This window comes from Musa acuminata, chromosome BXJ3-8, assembly GCF_036884655.1.
Source record: "Musa acuminata AAA Group cultivar baxijiao chromosome BXJ3-8, Cavendish_Baxijiao_AAA, whole genome shotgun sequence".
Classification (NCBI taxonomy): Eukaryota; Viridiplantae; Streptophyta; class Magnoliopsida; order Zingiberales; family Musaceae; genus Musa; species Musa acuminata.
In genome coordinates, this window is record NC_088356.1 from 52,012,233 (window position 1) to 52,032,813 (window position 20,581).

General features: G+C 41.4%; 3 protein-coding genes across 4 annotated transcripts in view; 1 reads left to right on the top strand and 2 right to left on the bottom strand.

The window, feature by feature from the left end:
• The window catches only part of LOC135644347 (MYB31 transcription factor31-like), a 1,646-nt gene extending 1,501 nt beyond the window's left edge, over window positions 1–145 (bottom strand). For both annotated transcript variants that reach the window (XM_065161834.1, XM_065161833.1), the window contains exon 1: window positions 1–145. This exon is cut by the window's left edge. The gene's annotated coding sequence lies outside the window, so the exon portion shown is untranslated.
• A 9,392-nt stretch (window positions 146–9,537) lies between these two features.
• Window positions 9,538–13,237, top strand: LOC135646018 (rac-like GTP-binding protein 5). The gene is made up of 8 exons (XM_065165072.1): window positions 9,538–9,666; window positions 9,910–10,112; window positions 10,933–11,020; window positions 11,137–11,246; window positions 11,362–11,425; window positions 12,636–12,700; window positions 12,766–12,831; window positions 12,918–13,237. The coding sequence occupies exons 2-8, from the start codon at window positions 10,014–10,016 to the stop codon at window positions 13,017–13,019; spliced, it is 594 nt and encodes a 197-aa protein (XP_065021144.1). The 5' UTR covers window positions 9,538–9,666; window positions 9,910–10,013; the 3' UTR covers window positions 13,020–13,237.
• A 937-nt stretch (window positions 13,238–14,174) lies between these two features.
• Window positions 14,175–17,274, bottom strand: LOC135646019 (SKP1-like protein 1A). Its single transcript, XM_065165073.1, has 2 exons — window positions 16,861–17,274; window positions 14,175–14,544 (listed from the first exon to the last, which is right to left on the bottom strand). Exons 1-2 carry the CDS (start codon window positions 17,158–17,160, stop codon window positions 14,371–14,373), a joined length of 474 nt encoding a protein of 157 aa, XP_065021145.1. The 5' UTR covers window positions 17,161–17,274; the 3' UTR covers window positions 14,175–14,370.
• Window positions 17,275–20,581: the final 3,307 nt, after the last annotated feature.

Here is a 20,581-nt window from a genome sequence, read left to right on the forward strand (position 1 = left end):
GTCCGCAAGCAAGTCACCTACACTAAACCTTCTGCATGAACAAGAAATAAGGTGACTTGGAAAGTGGAACACTTTGCTGAGGGACTTGTAACTTTCGGGGATGTTTTGGTTTGTGACATTAGGGTTAGGTAAGGTTGTGTTGGAGCTCTCTCTCTCTCTCTCTCTCTCTCTCTCTCTCTTTTCCACATGGGGTGTTGCCCTGCCGACTGTTGGTCACATCCTTTTGTTGCGTCTCAGAGAGATCAGAAGAGGGTGGGAATGTGTGGCAGTCGAGGTGGGTACGTAAAGCTAGGAATGATGTGGTTGTCATTGCAGAATGGGCTTTGGTTCACCTTCCACTTTCTTCTTCGGCTTCCGTTTGGCCATGTCCTCTTAATGGAAAGCAGGTGGGAGTTAGGGAGGAGGAAGGAGGAGAAGGTAGGTATGTTTGGCCTTTTATCCTTCAGCTTGAGTTCATCCTCTCTCATATCGGAGCTATATTGGTTCCTTGTCACTGATTCCATTGGTGCAAGCTGCAAAGTTCTTTCTCAGAAGAAGCATTAGGAATGATGTAAAATACATTGCTTTCCTTACTCTTATGGATTTGAACCTATATAATAAGATCAAAGTAACGAGGAGCATGAGGTAGTATAAAACTTGGATTTAGTCTAGCATTACAAGTGAGAAAAGATTTAAATGTATTAACTTGATTTAAATCTTTTATAAGGTCACAAAGAAATTATTTATAAATCTATTTTTATTTCTTTGTTCAGTGTAAAGTGAATGCCCATTTCTTTGTGATGCATCTAAATGTTGTGAATGGTTCGACAAGATACATAAAGTCTTCAACGAAATGATCTACAAGATACTTGTGACTTACCTAATACTCCCTTTTATCCTCTATATATATATATATATATATATATATATATATATATATATATATATATATATATATTCTTTTGTTGTGAAATATTTATTTTTATATTTGAAATGTCTTTATGATATGAAAATGATTTGCAACCTTTCTAGACATGTGGAGGCTAATCAATCTCGAAATGATTAGGTGAGAACTAACATTCTAATATTCCGATAATTGATCGATAGTTATAAAACAAATCTTCTTTATTTATTTCTTTCCAACTCTTAAAGCTCATTCTGGAACTCTTGAATCTATCTCCGAATATTTTTCTGTCTCATGTCTCATACCAATGAATGCTAACTTAATTGTCAAAAAGGTTAAATTTAGCTATGCTTTATAAGAAAAACATCTTAATTAGTTAGCAAAAATTGTATAACTTTATTGCTTAAAAAAAAATATTCAATCTATTCTCACAAAACTATTAGCAAACATCATTCGACTAATTCAATCAATTTGATGGACCCACCTCGGTTAAGCAAGGAGGTCAACAAGTATGAACATTCTAACTAAGAAAAATATATTTCTTCATCTAAAATATTTTAATCTAGCTATTGTGGAAAGTTATTATCATTAACGACCTAATCAGCTTGATGTGATTCGAGATGAGGTGTCACTTATACGAAAATCTAGATCGAGAGAGGTTTTCCGATCCGATCTTTTTGATACCCAAGCTAGTAATCCGAGGAAAATGAGTGTGATGATGAGCAATAAAAATTGATTCCTCTTGCAAGTACACTAAAAATAACAATTTATACTGGATCATAAAAGGGTAAAATATTTTGTATAATATTTTATGAGGTAGCCCTCAAGAATATCTACAAACCTCCACTTAGCCTTTTCTCAATGTGGGCGATACGGGTGGAGATAGCTTGGAGATAGCTTGCAACTGCCTTAGATCCTTCTCTATATAAATAAACTAACGAGGCGGGTGGGTGGGGGAAACCTCCACACCTCAATAGCAAAGAGAGTTTGAGTTTTTCGATCTTTACACCTCGATAGCGACGGGTTCGAGCGTCGAACCTTTGCCCCTCACGCCTTAGCAGTGAGGGGGTCAGGGCATTTTACCTCTGCACCTCGATAACAAGGGTGGTCAGGGTGCCCAACCTCCATGCCTTGACAATAAGAGGAGCTCAAGTCACCCAAACTCTGCTCCGCAACAACAAAGGAGGGTGATGGGTTTCGTCTCATGTAAGTTTGGTTTTCTCGACTCATATGTCTTGTACTCATTTTGACTTATATCTTTCACCATGGTAGGTTTTTTTTCATACGCTTAGGGCATATTTTTCCTTATGTCTCTTGCTATTGCAAGTTTCTTTTCATGCATATTGAGTTTTTTCGACATATGCCTAAGGCATGTTTTACCTTGTGCCTCCCACCATGACGAATTTCTTCTCACATTGGTCAAGTTTTCTTGACTCATGTGCCTCAAACATATTTTGCCTTATGCCACCCATCACTATTAGTTTTTTCTCATGTAGGTTGAGTTTTCTCAACTCATGCATCTCTAGTACATTTTGTCATACATCTCTCATCGTAATAGGTTTCTTCTCATAGAGTTTTGCCAACTCATAAGCTTTAGACATATTTTGCATTGTGTCTTATATTGTGATAGGTTTCTTTATATTTTTTGAGGTAGTCTTTGCACATCAGACTATCTTCGTTGTCCACCAGCAATACTCAATATCTCAGGCACACCTAGTCCAGTACCAAATTCGGACCACAAACTATGATTACGCCAGGATCATCTCATCTATCAAGCAATTCAAGCCTTGGTCGCTAGATCCCTCGTCCCACTCATTTCTTCATGCGATACTACTACCGAAGCTTGGTGCAAGTTGCAAACCACCCTAGCTAATCGTTTCCGCACTCGCATGCTTAGTCTCCTATCTAGTCTCATGAAGATAAAATAAGAGGGAAGTACTGTTGCTGATTATCGACACAATATAAAGATTATCATTGATAACTTGACTTTGATAGGTCATTCCTTTAGTGATGAAGAAGTTACAGTCCATATTCTCAACGACCTAAGAGATGAATACAAGGAATTGGTAGCAGCAATACGAGCACGTGATTCACCAGTGTCCTTCGAAGAACTCTACGACAAGCTGACTGACTTTGAGATATACCTAAAGCATGGGGACAAACTGCCAGGATCATCCATCACAGCTCAAGTTAATCATAAATCTATGAGGAGGGGCAATCTATATAACAAGACAAAAGTTTGACCAAGATGCCTTCTGAACCTATGAGCTTCAACCAAACCATCCCTCCTCTTCATCAACATTCCAATCACAATAATCAAGGTGGCTACTTCAATCATCAGCAGTCCTGGCATCCTCAACACATAAACCAACAAAGAGTTGTTTGCCAACTATGTGATAAAGTCGGTCACTCTATAAAGGTCTGTCGATCTTGATCCAGACTTCATGCTTAATCACATTGACCTCAAGCAAATCTCACGACTACTCCAAACACTAATGATCATAATTGGATCATGGACTCTGGCGCATCCCACCATATCACCTCTGATCTCTAGAACTTGTCAATTTATAACAATTATAGTGGAAATGAGGACATCATCGGTGACGGTAAAGGAATTCCTATTACTCATACTGGTTCTACACTACTTAATTCACCTACCACAACTTTTACACTCGATAATGTTTTGTGTGCACCTTACATTAAACAAAATCTTATTTTTGTTTCTCAATTTTATAAACAAAATAATACCTTAATTGAATTCTTTCCTAACTCTTTTCTTGTTAAAGATTTGAGCACGGGGGCATCCTTGGTCCAAGGTCAGAATAAAGACAATGTTTATGAATGGCCGTCAGTTCCACAAAAAAACCAGCCCACTGTTTACTCCTCAATTGTAGCTCCAATTGATGTGTCGCATCGTCATCTCGGTCATCCCTCTCTCTTTATCCAAAATAAATTACTTTCTTGTTATCATCTTCCTACTCTTACAAATAATAGCATTATCACTTATTGTCATACGTGTCTCAATAATAAAAGTGATAGACTTACTTTTGACACTTCCTCCATATCATGTTCTAAACTATTTAAAATTATTTATACTGATATTTGGGGCCCTGCTACCATCACTTCTTTTGATAAATTTAGATTTTATGTTATTTTTGTATACTATTTTACTAAGTATACATGGATATACCATCTTCATCATAAATCAGAAGTTTCAACAATCTTCACCAACTTTAAAAAGCTGGTTGCAAACTTCTTTCAATCTACAATTAAAACAGTCTACTCTAATGGTATAGGTGAATATCAAGCCCTTACATCCTATCTCTCTGCTTGTGGCATTCAACACTTTAAGTCACCTCCACACACTCATCAACTAGTTGGCTCTGCTGAACACAAACATCGACATATCATAGAAGCTGGTCTCACACTTCTACATCAAGCCTCTATGCCAGCAACCTTTTGGTCTGTAGCCTTTCAAGTTGTCGTCTACCTTATTAATCGTCTGTTCACTCCAGTTCTCCAATACCAGTCTTCATTTGAAAAATTATTTTCTAAATCCCCAAACCTTCAAAAACTTAGAATATTTAATTATTTATGTTATCCGTGGCTACGTCCCTATACCCTACACAAGATAGCGCCAAGATCTAAACCTTACATCTTCATAGGATATTCTCTTGAACATAATGTCTTTCGGTGCTACGAACCAAAAACTCAAAAAGTCTTTATTTCATGTCTTGTTGTTTTTGTGAAGTTTGTCTTTCCATTTCAAAACCATGAGTCTTCTCCCATGCAGGCCACTCTAACAAATATACATCATTGGAGTATTCCATCGATCCCCTCAAACGAACCTCTTCCCACACCATCCAGTCCTTTTCTTCAAGATTCACACTCTTTTGTTCTTCCGGTTCAATAGCTCCCCACTCCCTCCATTCCTTCTTCTTTTCCTTCTTCACAAGCCTCCCCTACTACTGAAGTAATATCCTCAGAAATACAACAACCTTCTTTATCTAGTGTCACTAATATATCTCAGCCTATCCCGACCTTTGTCAATACCTCTCCACCACCCATATCAATAACACAACTTCCAGTTCCTAAACATCCAATGACAATACGCTCAAAAAGTAGTGTCTTTAAACCATGTCAAGTTCTCGACCTGCATACTATCACTAAATCCTCTTCCGAGACCAGTGAACCCACCATAATTACTCAAGCACAAAAATCTCCTCACTAGTGTAAGCTATGTGTGAAGAATATGATGCTCTACTCCATAATTCCACATGGACTCTTGTACATTTTTATCCTACACAAAACATTATCGGGTATAAATGGGTCTTCCGAATTAAGCGGAACCCCGACGGGTCCGTTGCTCGATATAAAGCACGATTAGTAGCCAAAAGGTTTTATCAACGATATAGAGTTGACTTTATAAAGAGTTTTAGTCCTATAGTTAAACCCACAATAATTCGGCTTATTCTAAGTTTGGTCATCTCCAAAGACTAGCACTTACGACAACTTGACATTAACAATATCTTTTTACAGGGGACTCTAACTGAAGATGTTTTTATGCAGCAACCCCTTGGCTTTGTTCATCATCAGTATCCGAGACATGTCTGTAAATTATAAAAAGCCATTTATGGACTCTGTCAAGCTCCAAGAGCTTGGTATACTGAACTTGGATCATTTTTTATATCAATTGGCTTCATCAACTCCAAGTTTGACACCTCTTTATTCCTACGATAACAACATGGAAATACAATATATCTTCTAGTACATATAGATGATATTATTGTTATAGGCAATGATTCCTTGGAGATTCAGATATTTTTAAAGTAATTGGCTAATCGATTCTCCCTCAAAGATTTAGGACCCTTGAGCTACTTTTTGGGAATCGAAACAATATTTATATCCTCAGGTCTCCTCCTCTCACAGAGAAAGTATATTCAAGACTTATTAATGAATCACTATATAGAATGCGAAAGAAGTTGCTATTTCTCTCTCTATTAGTGAATCACTTAAATTAAAGATAAAGTATTATCATTGAATATCGTGTTATTGCTATCACTACTGTTGAACTCAATGATTGTTGAACTCAAGTAAAGATAAAGTATCTTTGTACCTTATGTATTTATTCAAAACATAAGTATAAATATGAATAATGCATCTTAACTAAGTGAAATATTTTTTCGCTCTCCACATAAAACATAAACATCAAAGTACTTATTACATTATAATTAGGAAAAAAATAATGTCATACGTGATGCATCCACCCAAGACATATGTATTAAAACACTTGATGCATCGCATGTGATAAGTTTGCTTAGGCCATAAACATTAAAATGACTTATGAACCGAGCAAAACATCCTATGCATCTATCTTAGAGAAAAATATACAGAGAACGTTTCAACTAATTTTTTTACTATATAAATATTTATGTTGAAAGTGACACCAAATTCGAGATATTCAAATTCTAATTGAATCTTCTCCTCACCAAGAAGGAACCTTTCGGAATCGCTTTCTGATCGGTGTTTGCCACTGTTCCATTCCAACGTTGGTTTGCCCCTTCCTGGACGTGATACGGCTCCGAGAGACCGGAAGGTGCGACGCCACCCCTGCAGGTTTCCATTGGTGACTCACTCCAGGACAGTAACTTGTGTCCGCATAAAGTCTCCATGCGGACGCCCGAGACTTGTACGTCCTCTTCCTCGATCAGAACTGGCTGTTCGAGGCCTTCGGCGGGTCTGCCTTGATATGGCAACCGCAGCCTTGCGTCGACCACCTGATGCTACCGCCGCTGCGAGACCAGTTCGCTGACGAGAACGTCAACAGCCTGAACAGGGTCAGCAGCAACCCGAAGACGGATCTCATGTCGAGCAACGCGCCGCCATTTTTCTCGTCGAAGCTGACGAAAGACCTGAGTGCAGTCCATCATCAGCTCCACGATCCTCTTGGGAATCTGAAGAGGACAAGGTCGTGGCAGTCGTTGGAGAAGGCTCCACAGCCCAAAGTCGCTACAGCGGCAACAGCAGAGAGAGAATTCAGTAGCAGAAGCTCTACCTCCATTGAGGAGGAAGGGGATACGTGGCTGGGGTTGCCGGACCACAACGCATTCAACGAGGCAATCAGTTCTGGCGCCCCTTCTTGCAGACGAGGAAGGTGATGCTAACAGCACCAATTCAAGCAGCAAAAGCCCAGGTTTGTGCGAGAGGAAGATGGGGAAGAGGTTGAGGATATTCGAGGCCATAACACTCAGGCAATCAACTAATTGTTGATGTTAGGAGGAGTGGCGAGGACGAAGGAGATGGGCTTGTTCTCCTTCGTCTACAAGAGCAAGCAGCAGTGTAGTCTGATTCCAAAGCAGCAGCTAATAACCATTTTTTGTTTGCTTGAATGTATCAAGCATTGCAATTAATTGGTTTCTGCTCAGCTCAAAAGCAGCAGCAAAAGCAATTTGCATGAAGGAATTTTTTGTTCTGGAACAAAAGGTATCCATCCATCCATCCATCCCATGAACAAGGAGAGATAGATGGTTGGCTGTCAACAAGGAATGAAGGAGGTTTTTAGGAAGAAGGGTTGCCTCCTCCTGTCTTGAGCTGTAGCAATGTTTTCATAGAATCAAACTCATACATTAGTCCAAAATACTTAGACTTAATTCATAGAATCCAATTTAGTAGTAATCTTATCCATGAGCAATTTTTTTTATTCAGATCTAATAATATATTCAGTATTAGGTCTGAATATTTTCATTTTCTAACCCCTAGTGATTTTGATTCAATATTAATTAATATTAATTATATACTTAATCATTAATCAATTAAGAAGATACTTCAGTTTTAAAGACCAACATTCTCTCTCTACCATTGAGCGAGAGCTTCTATTCTCATATTTATTTGGATACTTCCATCATAAATTATGATATTACTAATTTTATCTTTCTTACATAAATATTAGTATGGAAGCCGATCGTCGATCCGAATTATAAGGATAACCTTATGTGATATGAATTGTCTTCTAAAACAAATATCGAGGAACAGACAATTTACGTTGATGATCTCCGATACGAAATAGCGTCTTCATTATTCCTCCTACGATCGAAGATGATTTATGACTTAGTGTCTCCGACGAGTTAGTCATAATAAAAAATAATAATTTTTTCTATCACTAAAGATAGTTATGGAAGTAGTTCATGAATCAAAAACTGATGTGACAGATTCGATCGGATATTATCTCAATTAATAAAAAAAACACTTTAATTATGTAGATTTAAAACCCATAAATCATCTGAACATTTGATCGAAATTTTGTGCATTGTATCGATGCATGCTTGCGGTACTCAATTTGGTAAGGGGGATTAGACGGTGCAAACGGCGTGAACTCATTCGGAGACAAACGACTACGGGAGGTGGTGGGGGCCACGTAATTGTGGTTTGCTTAAGTGGGCAGGCAAATAATAATAGTCCACGGATTGGTACCATCCGACACCGTGAAATCATACGGATGATGTGACGACCTCACTCTCATCTCCATTTTGTCCCCAAATCCACTGTTGTGTGATCCAACCAATCGCAATCGCAATCGCAATCGATTTGTGCCCATCGACATGCCAATTTAATTTGGCAGAGCAATTGACTGTAGTCCTTTTTGTTTTTTCTGTATTTTATGGCTCCGATTAATCTAATATAGCTTTTATTTTTTTAGAAAAAAAGAAATATTTGTGCCCATTCCATGGGAGAAATTAATTGCATAGTCACTCGGCAAGCAATCATGGAGTACTTTTTATGGTTTATTCTATATTTTTTATTATCGAATAAATTCAGGTATTTAAGATTAGAAAGATATTTGATTAATAGGATAGTCTCATGTAGATTAATTTTAATAGGATAGTTTTACCAACATTCATCAATATTTAATTTTTCAACTATCATGATTTTATTTTTTTAATTAAATTTTAACTAACATTTATATCGTTAGTTATTTGATGTTGAGAAAAATATACGACCTCACATTATTTTTATCGTAAGAGAGGCGGATATCAATGATTCACTATGCTCTCGTATCGTATAGTCGTTGTCTTGAATAAATGAAATATTTTTAATAAGTGATTTTTCTAGTGATTTTATAAATATTAATCTTATGATAATAATAATAAACAACTAGCAATACTATTATATATAATAATAATTTAAAAAGCAATGATTGATTGATTAATTGATTAAAAAATAATTTATAATTTTGAGACCTGAAAACAATCGTGAGAAGCAAAAAGAAGAAGAGACCGCATGGTGTTTGGTATGTTGTGATGATGGCAATGTAATGAGACAAATGGGCAAAATTGTTATACATATGCATGGAATGGATATGATGATACTATTAGTGCTAATGGAGTCCTCTCACAATGAATGCAATGCGTATCCCTTTAAACCACTGTCTAATTAACTGATAATAATGATGATAATCATAATTACGTTAATGAATCATCTTGTCACATCACATTAAGATTCTCATTGATAGATATGAATGTGTATGTGTATATATATATATATGTGTGTATATATATATATATATATATATATATATATATATATATATATATATATATATATATATATATATATATATATATATATATATATATATATATATATTCATAACATCGGTATTATTGCAGCTAATTACCTCTCTCTCTCTCTCTCAGCCAAAAAGACGTCTTTTTCTCTCGGCGACCGCTTCAACCGCACCATTTTCCGGCCGAAGCAGTCTTCCCAACCCCCCCCGACAGCTGAAGGTGCGCCTCCTCTCTCTCTTTCTCTCTCTCTCTCTCTCTCTCTCTCCGTCTCTCTCTCTCTCTCTCTCTGATAGAGGAAAGAAAAGGGAAGGAGAAGGAGAAAAGGGAATCCAAAGGCGATCGCTTTTTGGATCTCCCCTCCTTCTGGGGCTAGGCTTAGGGCTTTCTCTGCTTCCCCCTTTGTGCTCCATGGAGGCTTTTGAGACGGCTGACAGATGTGGGGCTTGCTGTTGGGGCTTGCAGATGTTTACTTGTTGAGGCCGCGCGGAGTCGGGCTCGCACTCGGAGGAGGAGGAAGAGAGGGAAAAGGGCGGATTTTTTGAGGGAGGAGGAGACCGGCGGAGGAAATGAGTGCGTCCAGGTTCATAAAGTGCGTCACGGTGGGGGACGGCGCTGTCGGCAAGACCTGCATGCTCATATCGTACACCAGCAACACTTTCCCCACGGTGAGAGCTCGAGAATTCGTTACTTTAGGCGAGTTTCTGTGAGAAAGTTGCAGGCCTTTCGTCCTTTTTAGGGGCTGATCTGGATTTGAGACTCTATACTTTTTGCGGATTCTTTTTGGCATTGCATTTCAGAAAACAAAAATACTTTCTTTTTTGTGCTCATGTTGTCTTTTATGATGCATTTGTTTCTCTTGAGAGTTTCCGTGGTTGAAATATTTGATCCGAGAAAAGCATCCAAGAAAGAATCGTTAACTTTTCTTTTCTTGATTTTAAGACAAAAATTACTATATATATCACGAATACTCCTTTTCTTTCAGCATTATTGAATTTCTCTAGCTTGCTTTTGGTCAATGCTTTTATCTGTTGTTTTTATTTTCTAGCAATAGTTCCAGAAAATAAAGTATGCAGATCTATTTCTGCAGCATAATCTCTCAAATCTGTTATCTTGAAAATTATGTCCAGATACAATATATGTGCTTTTAAATAATTGAGATTCAGTAGAATTTATGACAACACTTTGTACCAAGCCTCAGCATCAAATATGCTTCGCAGAGTGATGAATTATACACCAGAAAAGCATTGTTCATCACTGCTTTCAAGCATGAAACTAGTTCCTTTCTTCCTATATCTTGAAACCAACAATCTATGTGCCAATAGATAGGGTTTTGAGACATCTACTCCCTTATGAAGTTCGTTTACCCAACATTATTTTCAATCAAAGCAATCATTACCTTGCAATTTTTTATAGTTGATTACAGATTAAAGAGTTTAATTTTTTTCTTTGTATTCATAAATATTTGTGTTATTTTTGTGGAGACAGGACTATGTTCCTACGGTATTTGACAATTTCAGTGCAAATGTAGTGGTTGACGGTAACACAGTCAACTTAGGTCTGTGGGATACTGCAGGTGATCTTTTGCATTTCTTGTTCTTGTTTGTTCGTCTTGTTTCTTTCTTTATAACACACCCACTAGCCTTTATGTATCCTGTAATGTGCATTTCTACTTGTTGGTTGGTGATGCAGGCCAGGAGGATTACAACAGACTTAGACCTTTGAGTTATCGAGGTGCAGATGTCTTTCTGCTGGCCTTCTCTCTGATAAGTAAAGCCAGCTATGAGAATGTGGCTAAGAAGGCAAAAACTGAATCCCTCTTATTTATATAAAGTCTTTCATTAATCCTGTATTTTCTGTTGACTTGCTAAAATTTGAACCTTTTCTTACCTGTTCTGCCCCCTTTTAACTTTTCAGTGGATTCCTGAACTGAGGCATTATGCACCTGGTGTGCCGATAATTCTTGTTGGAACAAAACTTGGTAATCATCATGTATACACATTTTAACTCCAAACAATTTTGTGTTCTCATATTGTCTGTGTGTTAGAAGGCCAATATTCTGTCCTGCAGTTTGGATGCAGCTTTTTTACAATGTAAAGTCAGTACCTTGGTGGAAAGCATTTATGGCTATGAGCACAAGGAGCATTCTGATGATGTGCTTGTGAAAAAAATTTAACAAGGGAGTCTAAGTTAAGACTAGCAGAAAATAGTTTGTCTACATGAAACAGAACTACTGAAGTCAGAAAGGATCATGGTAATATATGCGTGATAGGTGGATGAACTGTTGGTCAAATAACTTGGCAACAAGAATCAAGTATTTTGGTAACAGATTGGAAAATTGTTAAGCTGTGACTGTGATAGATGTAGGTAGAATCACATGGTGATGCCCATCAGGGGCTTGAAGCAACACTCGCAAGGAGAGGTTGGTACGCCAGTGACGTTGTGTCTTAAAATGACTTGTTAACCATGTGAGAGAGCTAAGTAATTGAAAATATTATCGTACTGGAGGTAAATCGTTAGCTTAAAGTCCTTCTACTGGGCTCTTTTATCAATATTCTGGTCATTGAGTAATGCTAATTATTTCAAACTAATGGTTCCATCATCCAAGCTAATGCAAGTTGACTCCGTCCTTTTGTTGCTTAACTCAAACCAAGACTGTTTAGCTTGGAAACTCTTTTTATCTTGTTGGGCATGGTTGAATAGGTTGTGATTTTATAGTCTGGTGGCATCTAATTAGAGCCCTCAACAGTTAGGTAGTCCAATAATTTGATTACGCTTGGATTAAGCCTTAACCCATTACCCAATGCTACTAGTCTAATTGCATTCAAGAAAAGACAAGCTTAACTTGTCAAGTTGTTTGTAAATGCATGGTACTTGGATTCTGAAACTATGGAATTGAACATTCACTTAAGAATTTGAGTTATTCATCATGCATTATGTGAGTCTGTGCTGTGGTAGGACAAGAAAACAGATCTCATTTTGTACTCTTTGATCAACTCTTTTTACCAGGTTTGAGTCATATATCTGCAACTTTTCTCCAGTGAGTTTTGCATGGAGAATTTTGTTTATGAGCCAGTCATGTTCCTCTGATTGAGTTTACATTACACACACTTGATAATGCTAAATTAAAACATGTAGGATGGCTATTGGTTCTATATGTCGCATCTAATTGTGCATGGCTTTGTTGGCAGATCTCCGGGATGACCAGCAGTTTTTTATAGATCACCCTGGTGCTGCACCCATAAGTACTGCTCAGGTAAGAGAGCGTATAATTTCTTTCTTGTATCATATCCTTTTATGACAAATCTTACATGGTTTAAGGGGGAGGAGCTGAAAAAGGTAATTGGCGCTTCTGCATACATCGAATGCAGCTCAAAGACCCAGCAAGTAAGTTCTTGCCCCTACACCAAAACTTTGCATACATAATGCCTCTACTGACGTGTATCAGTGTTTATTCGAAATCCAATGTGCAGAATGTTAAGACGGTTTTTGATGCGGCCATCAAAGTGGTGCTTCAACCGCCCAAGCAGAAGAAAAAGAAGGGTGGGGTACAGAAGTCTTGCTCCATCTTGTGAATGTTATGCTTGTGGAAATGAATTCAATGCACTGGCCATCCTTTCTTGTAGCGTCTTGCTCCGTACGAGAATCTTGTTTTCGATACACAATCGACCGATGCCCCCATGGCACATCAGGTGATTGGTTTCCGCTTCTCTGTTGTGATCTGTATCGACTTCTTGAGCATGTACCTAACCCTAAATGTCCTAATGCATGTCAGTGTACTTACTTGATTTGAGTTGTTGTGTGCTTGGTTTTTGTATCGCTATTTAATCACTTGGAAAGCTTGTTAACATTATGCATTCGACTGAGTGACGAGTCATACATGAGTTAGGGTTCACATGACACTGAGTGAAGTACCGAAATATTCATTGGCTTCGTCTGCAGTGGACGAGATAGAATGAGTTCTTGAAATGTGATGATGAACTGATCGAATGAAGGCTTCGTCTGCAGTTGACGAGATAGAATGAGTTGTTGAAATGTGATGAACCGATGGAATGTTGTCAACGGCACACGTTAGTCGTGTGACTGCTTGGGTATGAGCATATGTTGATATGGCTGGCACATGAGTGGCTGAGCTTAACATTAGAATCTAATACCCAACTCTCATTTGTTGACTTAAATTAAACGTGTAAATTTATGCGTATTTATTGAGTTGACCCACGGCATGTTTGACCAGCACATCAGCGTCAAGCGCCCCGTCCCGCCCCGCCCCCGCCCGGCTTAAAATCCCGGACCGTTTTGCCGTGAATCCAACGGTTCTGATTGATCTCCGGGCTCATGAAGATTATGGAAGCCTGATGTCACGAACGAACGGCTCGGATGGACTGAACGCGTCACCGACGACCACAAATACAACATATATACACCGCAATGCGGCGTTCCGCTGCACCCACAATTCTTTCCAAGAGAAAACAAAAAAAATTCAGTCTTAATTACTTAAGATAAATGTGCTGGAAGAAATAAAAGAGAATGACCAACGTTTTTTTTTTTTTTTTGGATTTCTTTTGCACGTCCGGCAGTTGAATGTATGACGTGCCCATTCTTCTTCTGCGTGACCTATGATTCATGTATGACGAACGGTATTGGAAACCATTCCTGGGGAAGCCTGACAGCCAGTAAAAATAGTCATGCATGTGATGTGATCTATGCAGACAACATAGCAAACAAACCAATATAAAATCCAGGGATCAAATCATAATAATAGCTAATTACTGTACATGCAATGAAAACTAAAAAGCAAATTTATGGTGTCCCAATTGACAGTTTCTCAAGTCTTCTCACATTTTGTTCATAATCCAACCTAATTACAGACCGTGAGTAATTAATTGCCTTGTCACTAGATATGATAAAGGTAGGCACACCAATAGATCACTCGAACGCCCACTGGTTTTCCCTCCGCACCTCTTCCTCTTCCTCGGGGGTGAAGTCATTCTTGATGTTGAAGGTCTTGCGGATCTCTTCAGGCGTCTTCCCCTTGATCATGTCCGCCACGGTTTGACAGGTAAGATCCAGAAGCCCCTTTATGTTCAGATAATTTGCAGCCTGAATCCACCACACGGTCATCAGCACAATTGGATTCATAGATTATATGCACCACCACTTTTGAGTACCAAAAACTTTCGTAAGTTTGTATTAAATGGACATAAAGACATGCCAACATGAATCTTAATTTCATTAAGAGACATGCCTAAATATGAAACACAAACAACTTCGACTTTCAATTCCCAAATGCATAGTACAAAAAGTAAAATCAGACAGCATCATAATTCGGATCATCAGATACTATCATAGCGGGGGCTACGAAGACAGCCCCATTGCAATTTTACACACAAACATATCATGCAAGCACTCAAAGAGGCATGACCAAAGAGTACTCAGATGCATACTTCTCAGATATACATGTCTGACACTTTTTTGAATATTTGTATTAAAGATATTTAGAGACTTAGAGGGGGTGATACTTCATGGGAGAACTTAATTGAAACCAATCAATTCAAACCAAAGCTTAGTAGTCATCTATAAACTACTGTGTAACCAACCAATCAACAAGTATGTGAATCTAACTCATTATCAGCCATTAAGGAGTGATTACTACAAACCATTCATAATCTAGTCAGTCTGGTCTTCATGAGAGGCTATAACTTCATTTAGAGGAGGCAGAAGGCCAAGGTTCAAAGGAGATGAAAAATCACCAGACATTTCCCTTTAGAAGTCTGTCAAGTGGCTACAACTCAAATTTAGAGATAGTGCACTGCATTAACACCCCATGCTTCACCAATATCAACCAGATAAGTATTCACCAATCACCAGCCCAACTCATTTATGCATAAAAAATATAATACACGTAATAAGAAACAAAATATTTTAAGAAAGCTTCTGAGCTTAACATGAAAAATTTTAGGGTTGCTAAACTGAATTCCTCTGGGATGAATGCACTGCAGAATGCAACAAAACCTGCAATGCTAACCTTAACAAACGACTCAAATACTCTTAGCAACCATAAACATTACTCTGAGCGTACCAGAAAATGATACTCCTTGGAGAGCTTGAATAGACCAGTGACTGTTTTGACATGATGATTCGCTTAAGTAAAGCGACATGACATTTAATGTCTTGATTGAACTATGAAATTGTTGGTTGTATTTTAACTAGGCCTACTTTGTCTTGGTCACTCAATTGATCGGTCTACCACCACTAACTGCTTCACTTTTGACTTGTTAAGTCTCAATATACCAAATAGGTCCATTGAAGCACTCAACCTAGGATGTTAATTGCACTCCTAAAATATAGAACACTGAGCTCCATATAATTAATGTCACAACCCAGCATTTTAGGCCCCTATTGCCCAGGGAAATCCAACAAGTGAGACTTCAAACACATGGCTGATTCATTAACATTTTTACTAATAATTAGGCCTTTCCTACTTGGGCTTGCTCACCAAAAATGTATAATTAAAGGTCCACTCTATCTATTGTCATAACGCACTAGTCTAGCAACTCCATGAAATGGTCTCTTTCAATTACAAAGTGACGAGTTCATATACAAAATGACATAAAATGTTTAAGCCTTTTATCGATAGTGAAGAGCCCTTTCAGGCTTGAGATTCTCCTCACACTTACGATTTGGAACGAATCAGGTGTCATAATTCCCATCTAGTAAAAAAATCATCAAGAAAGGAAACAAAATAAATTTTTTTCTTTCTAATCTAACAAAAAATTATCCAAACATGTGTAAAAATGGAAGTTTAAACCTCCTCTAAAGCACATTTGTAGAACATAGAACACCCCCACATAATGGGGCTTTGATACATGAAAAATTACTCAAATATATATCCAAAACAGTAAAACTAAAGATGAAAGCCACAAACAAAGATGAAGTAACTTACCTAAAAGGTAAAAGCAAAAAAAAAAAAAAGCAAAATGAGTACAATTATTAAATCTAAATGAAACTCCAAACAAACTATAAAAATTTCAAGATACAACGTGTAGGCCTAGCAGCCAAGAACTACAGAAACACTGTCAAAATAAATAGGCAAATAAAGAAAGACAATAAGAACAGGCCATATGCCTCTCCTCCTACTCACTAGAATTATCTCCTCTTGTTCCTCTTCCTAATTTCCTTTTTCTTTTCCTAACTCTGCCTGCTTAGATTGGTAGGTATGAAATATATCTTCAAGAACTACAATAAATTAAGAAACTATAAGTGCCTAAAAAGATTCTAACAACGGATAACTTGTGCATCATTTAGGGTTTAACCAAACCAAAATTATAAATCTAATTTGCAAGGAAAAATAGGGGAAATCAAGCAGATCAATTACCGAGCAATAGAAGGGAATAGTGGTCAGCGCTCATATCCTACCAGAATGAGATCGAAGAGGGTGGCCTGGTCGACCTTGACGAAGTCGGCGTCCCAGGCCTTGAGCTCATCGTCGGGGACCTTGGAGGCGTCGCCGGAGGAGTTGGAGGCGGCGTCAACGTGCTTCCTGCAGTACTCGATGACCTTGGCGAGGATCCTGGAGGTGACGTTGGGGAGGGGGACGCCGTTCTCGAAGCAATCGTCCTCGATCATGTGCCTGATCGTCTGCGACTCCATGGCGACCGCCACGTCCACCTCGAACTCTTCGCCGTCGGAGCTCTTGAGGATGATCTTCTTATCCATGGCGATCTGATCGGATCGAGCAGGAAATTGGTCGCGGAAGGGAGAAGGGGGAGGAAAACCTACCGACAGATCGAACTCGGAGACGAGCGCAACCAACTAACAAATATAATACGTACGCGCCGGATGAGATGGGCGTGTCTTTATATACACGTAAGATGGTGTGGTTTGGGAGTCCGAATGTAACGAGGACGTTATCGGTTTACCACATCGGCTACGCGTACGGTACGATGACAACAACGACTATGACCACGACGCCGCGAAACGATAACGCGTCGACTGCTCGGAAACGGAAGGATAACCACGATACAAATGCGAGTCCTGACCGGAAAGGGAAAGGGAAAGGGTAAGGGATGGACAACAAGGTAAGACCGCTGCTAACAATCGCGTCTCCTTATGGGAACGAGCACTATGGTGTGGTAAGGTGAAAGGATGCCTCGCAACGATGATAATTAATACTGATATGGTATATTTTGACAGCCGACATAGCACGCTAAGTCAAAACCTTACGTCACATGTCCCATCTCGGGGGCTCGGGACAGTATCATCTGACGCACCATCAGTCTTCACGCCACAGTATAAAACCTCTAGCTGACCTCCGGCCAGGAAAAAGGAGAAAAAGAAAGAAAAAAGTAATCCCTCTCATTGCTAACTTGCTCATCGGAGGGGCTACGGTCGAGTACCACCTGGTGGAGGCCATTTTGCAGGAGGGCTACCACTCATCGATAGTGAGGGACTCGGCACGGGAGCGCGACTCGCCCGGCACCAAGAAGCCGCCAACCAGCCCCGATCTCGACCAATGCCAACCAACACTCCTTCTTGAGAGCTCGGGCATCCCGCATCACACGAGCGTCCCAGCCTCCGAGATCTCCGATCGACGTCCCCGCGGCGCGCCATTGAGCTACTCTGAACTGGAGAACGCCGATCGAGGCCCTCATTGCAAGGACCAGGTCGACCTCGGCAGCCAGCTCAGCCGACAAGAGGCTCCCGACATTGACCTGTGGACCAGGCCGTGCTGATTCATCAGCCACGACATATTTCTTTACCAACATTTTGGCGCTAGAAGGAGGGCATGTCGCAGGAGCATCCCGCGGGAGCTCTCCCCGAGGGAGAACCACCGGCCAGTCACCCTTCTGTCAGGCCCGGAGTTCAGCCCCTCCCCGTCCTTCGAGATGGGGGGATCTCGGCCTCGACGCCGGATCGCTACTAGCGCTCGTTCAACGACCCGGGGTTATCAGCCCCCGGACTTACCATGGGAACCTCGGCCATGTCGCCCGAGGCATTCCTCGGCCTGACCAAACAAGTGCAGGCAATGGCAAGGATGATGCAGACGCTCATCCCACTCATTCCTTGGATCGTGCGACTAGCAGCTCCCCTGACTATCCCGACCCGACAAAGACCGAACAGGGAGCAGGTCAGGGCGGGAGAAGTCCGAGACCAAACGACGGACCCAAGAGGTCCGCCCGAGCATAGCATACCCGCACCCTATCGAATCACACTGCCCCGCTCTGAGCCTGACACCATATTGTCTGACTCGTCGGATGACTCGTTCAGGATCCAACTATCCCGGGTCAACCAACGCTTGGACGAGTTCCAGCGTGAGTTCCAGAAGTCGTGGAGCGAGTCGAACGAAGGTGACTCGGGCGACTCCCCTTTTACTCAGGAAATATAGGACAAGCCTGTACCCCTCAACTTCAGGCTGCTGGCATTGGAGACGTATGATGGCAGCTCTAACCCCGCGGAGTATGTCGTGACGTTTCGGGCTCAGATGACCCTCTATAGCACCTCGGACGCCCTGATGTGTCGAGCGTTCCCAACCACCTTCAGAGGACCGGTACGAACATGGTTCAGCCGACTACGCCCACTCTTAGTCTCATCCTTCGACCAGCTCGCAAGGGAGTTCGAGCAAAACTTCCTCGCCAGCATGCGACCTAGGCCTTCCATCGCCACCCTGTTGGCGTTATCTCAACACGAGGGCAAGTCGCTCTCCCAATTCGTGGCGTGATTTGCTGTGGAAATCTAGGGATTCCCGAACGCTCACCCTTCTGTAACCATGTAGGCATTCCTGAGGGGCTTGAGGCTCTCGAGGCTCTTTTGGTCACTTATCGAAAAGCCACCCGCGACCATCCCTAAGACGCTCCAACGCACCAATCATTACATCGCTGCTGAAGCCCTAATGGGGAGGAAGTGCGAGGACAATGACAGGCCAAGGATGGAGCAAGTCTGAAGAGCGCCTCCGGCGCCCCCATCACAAGCTCACAGGAGGCTCGATCAGCCCGAGTCAGAACTTGCATTGCCCCAGTCAGCATGCCATGTGGCGCGATGGCACCGCTCATGACAAAGGGTCTCCCGCGCGGCAAACCTAAGCCCGAGATCAACTACTTGACCAACAGGACCAATCTCCTCTCGAGCCACACAGCTCGGTCCCCTGACCAGCGACTTGCCATTATCATCCCTCCATGATACCGCCCCTCGAGGACCGGCCGCCACGCCGGCCCAGCTCACTGCCCGAGTCGCTCCATGTCTATCCCCGACTTGCGACTCGCCGGCCCTGCTTCTGCCGGAGTCGCTCCATGTCGATCCCCGACTTGCTCGTCGGCCCAGCTCTTGACCAACTCGCTCCAGATCGGTTCCCGACTTGCGACTCGCCGACCCTGCTTTTGCCCGAGTCGCTCCATGTCGATCCTCGACTTTCGACTCACTGGCCCAGCTCACTACTCGAGTCACTCCATGTCAGTCCCCGACTTGTGACTCGCCGGCCTTGCTTCTGCCCGAATCGCTCCATGTCGATCCTCGACTTGCGACTCGTCGGCCCAGCTCTTGACCGAGTCGCTTCGGATCGGTTCCCAACTTGCGACTCGTCAGCCCTGCTTTTGCCCGAGTCGCTCCATGTCGATCCTCGACTTGCGACTCGTCGACCTAGCTCTCGCCCGAGTCGCTCCAGATCGGTTCCCGACTTGCGACTCACCGGCCCAGCTCATTGCCCGAGTCACTCTAGATCGGTTCCCGACTTGCAACTCGCCGGCCCAGCTCATTGCCCAAGTTGCTCCAGATCGGTTCCCGACTTGTGACTCGCAGGACCTACTTCTGCCCGAGTTACTCCATGTCAATCCCCGACTAGCGACTCACCGGCCCTGCTTCTGCTCGAGTCGCTCCATGTCAATCCTCGCTTGTGACTCGCCGGCCCTGCTTCTGCCCGAGTCGTTCCACGTCAATCCCCGACTTGCGACTCGTCGGCCCAGCTCTTACCCGAGTCGCTCCAGATCGATTCCCGAGTTGTGACTCGTCGGCCCAACTCATTGCCCGAGTCGCTCTAGATCGGTTCCCGACCTATGACTCATCGGCCCTGCTTCTGCCCGAGTCGCTCCATGTCAATCCCCGACTTGCGACTCGCCGGCCCTGCTTCTGCCCGAGTCACTCCATG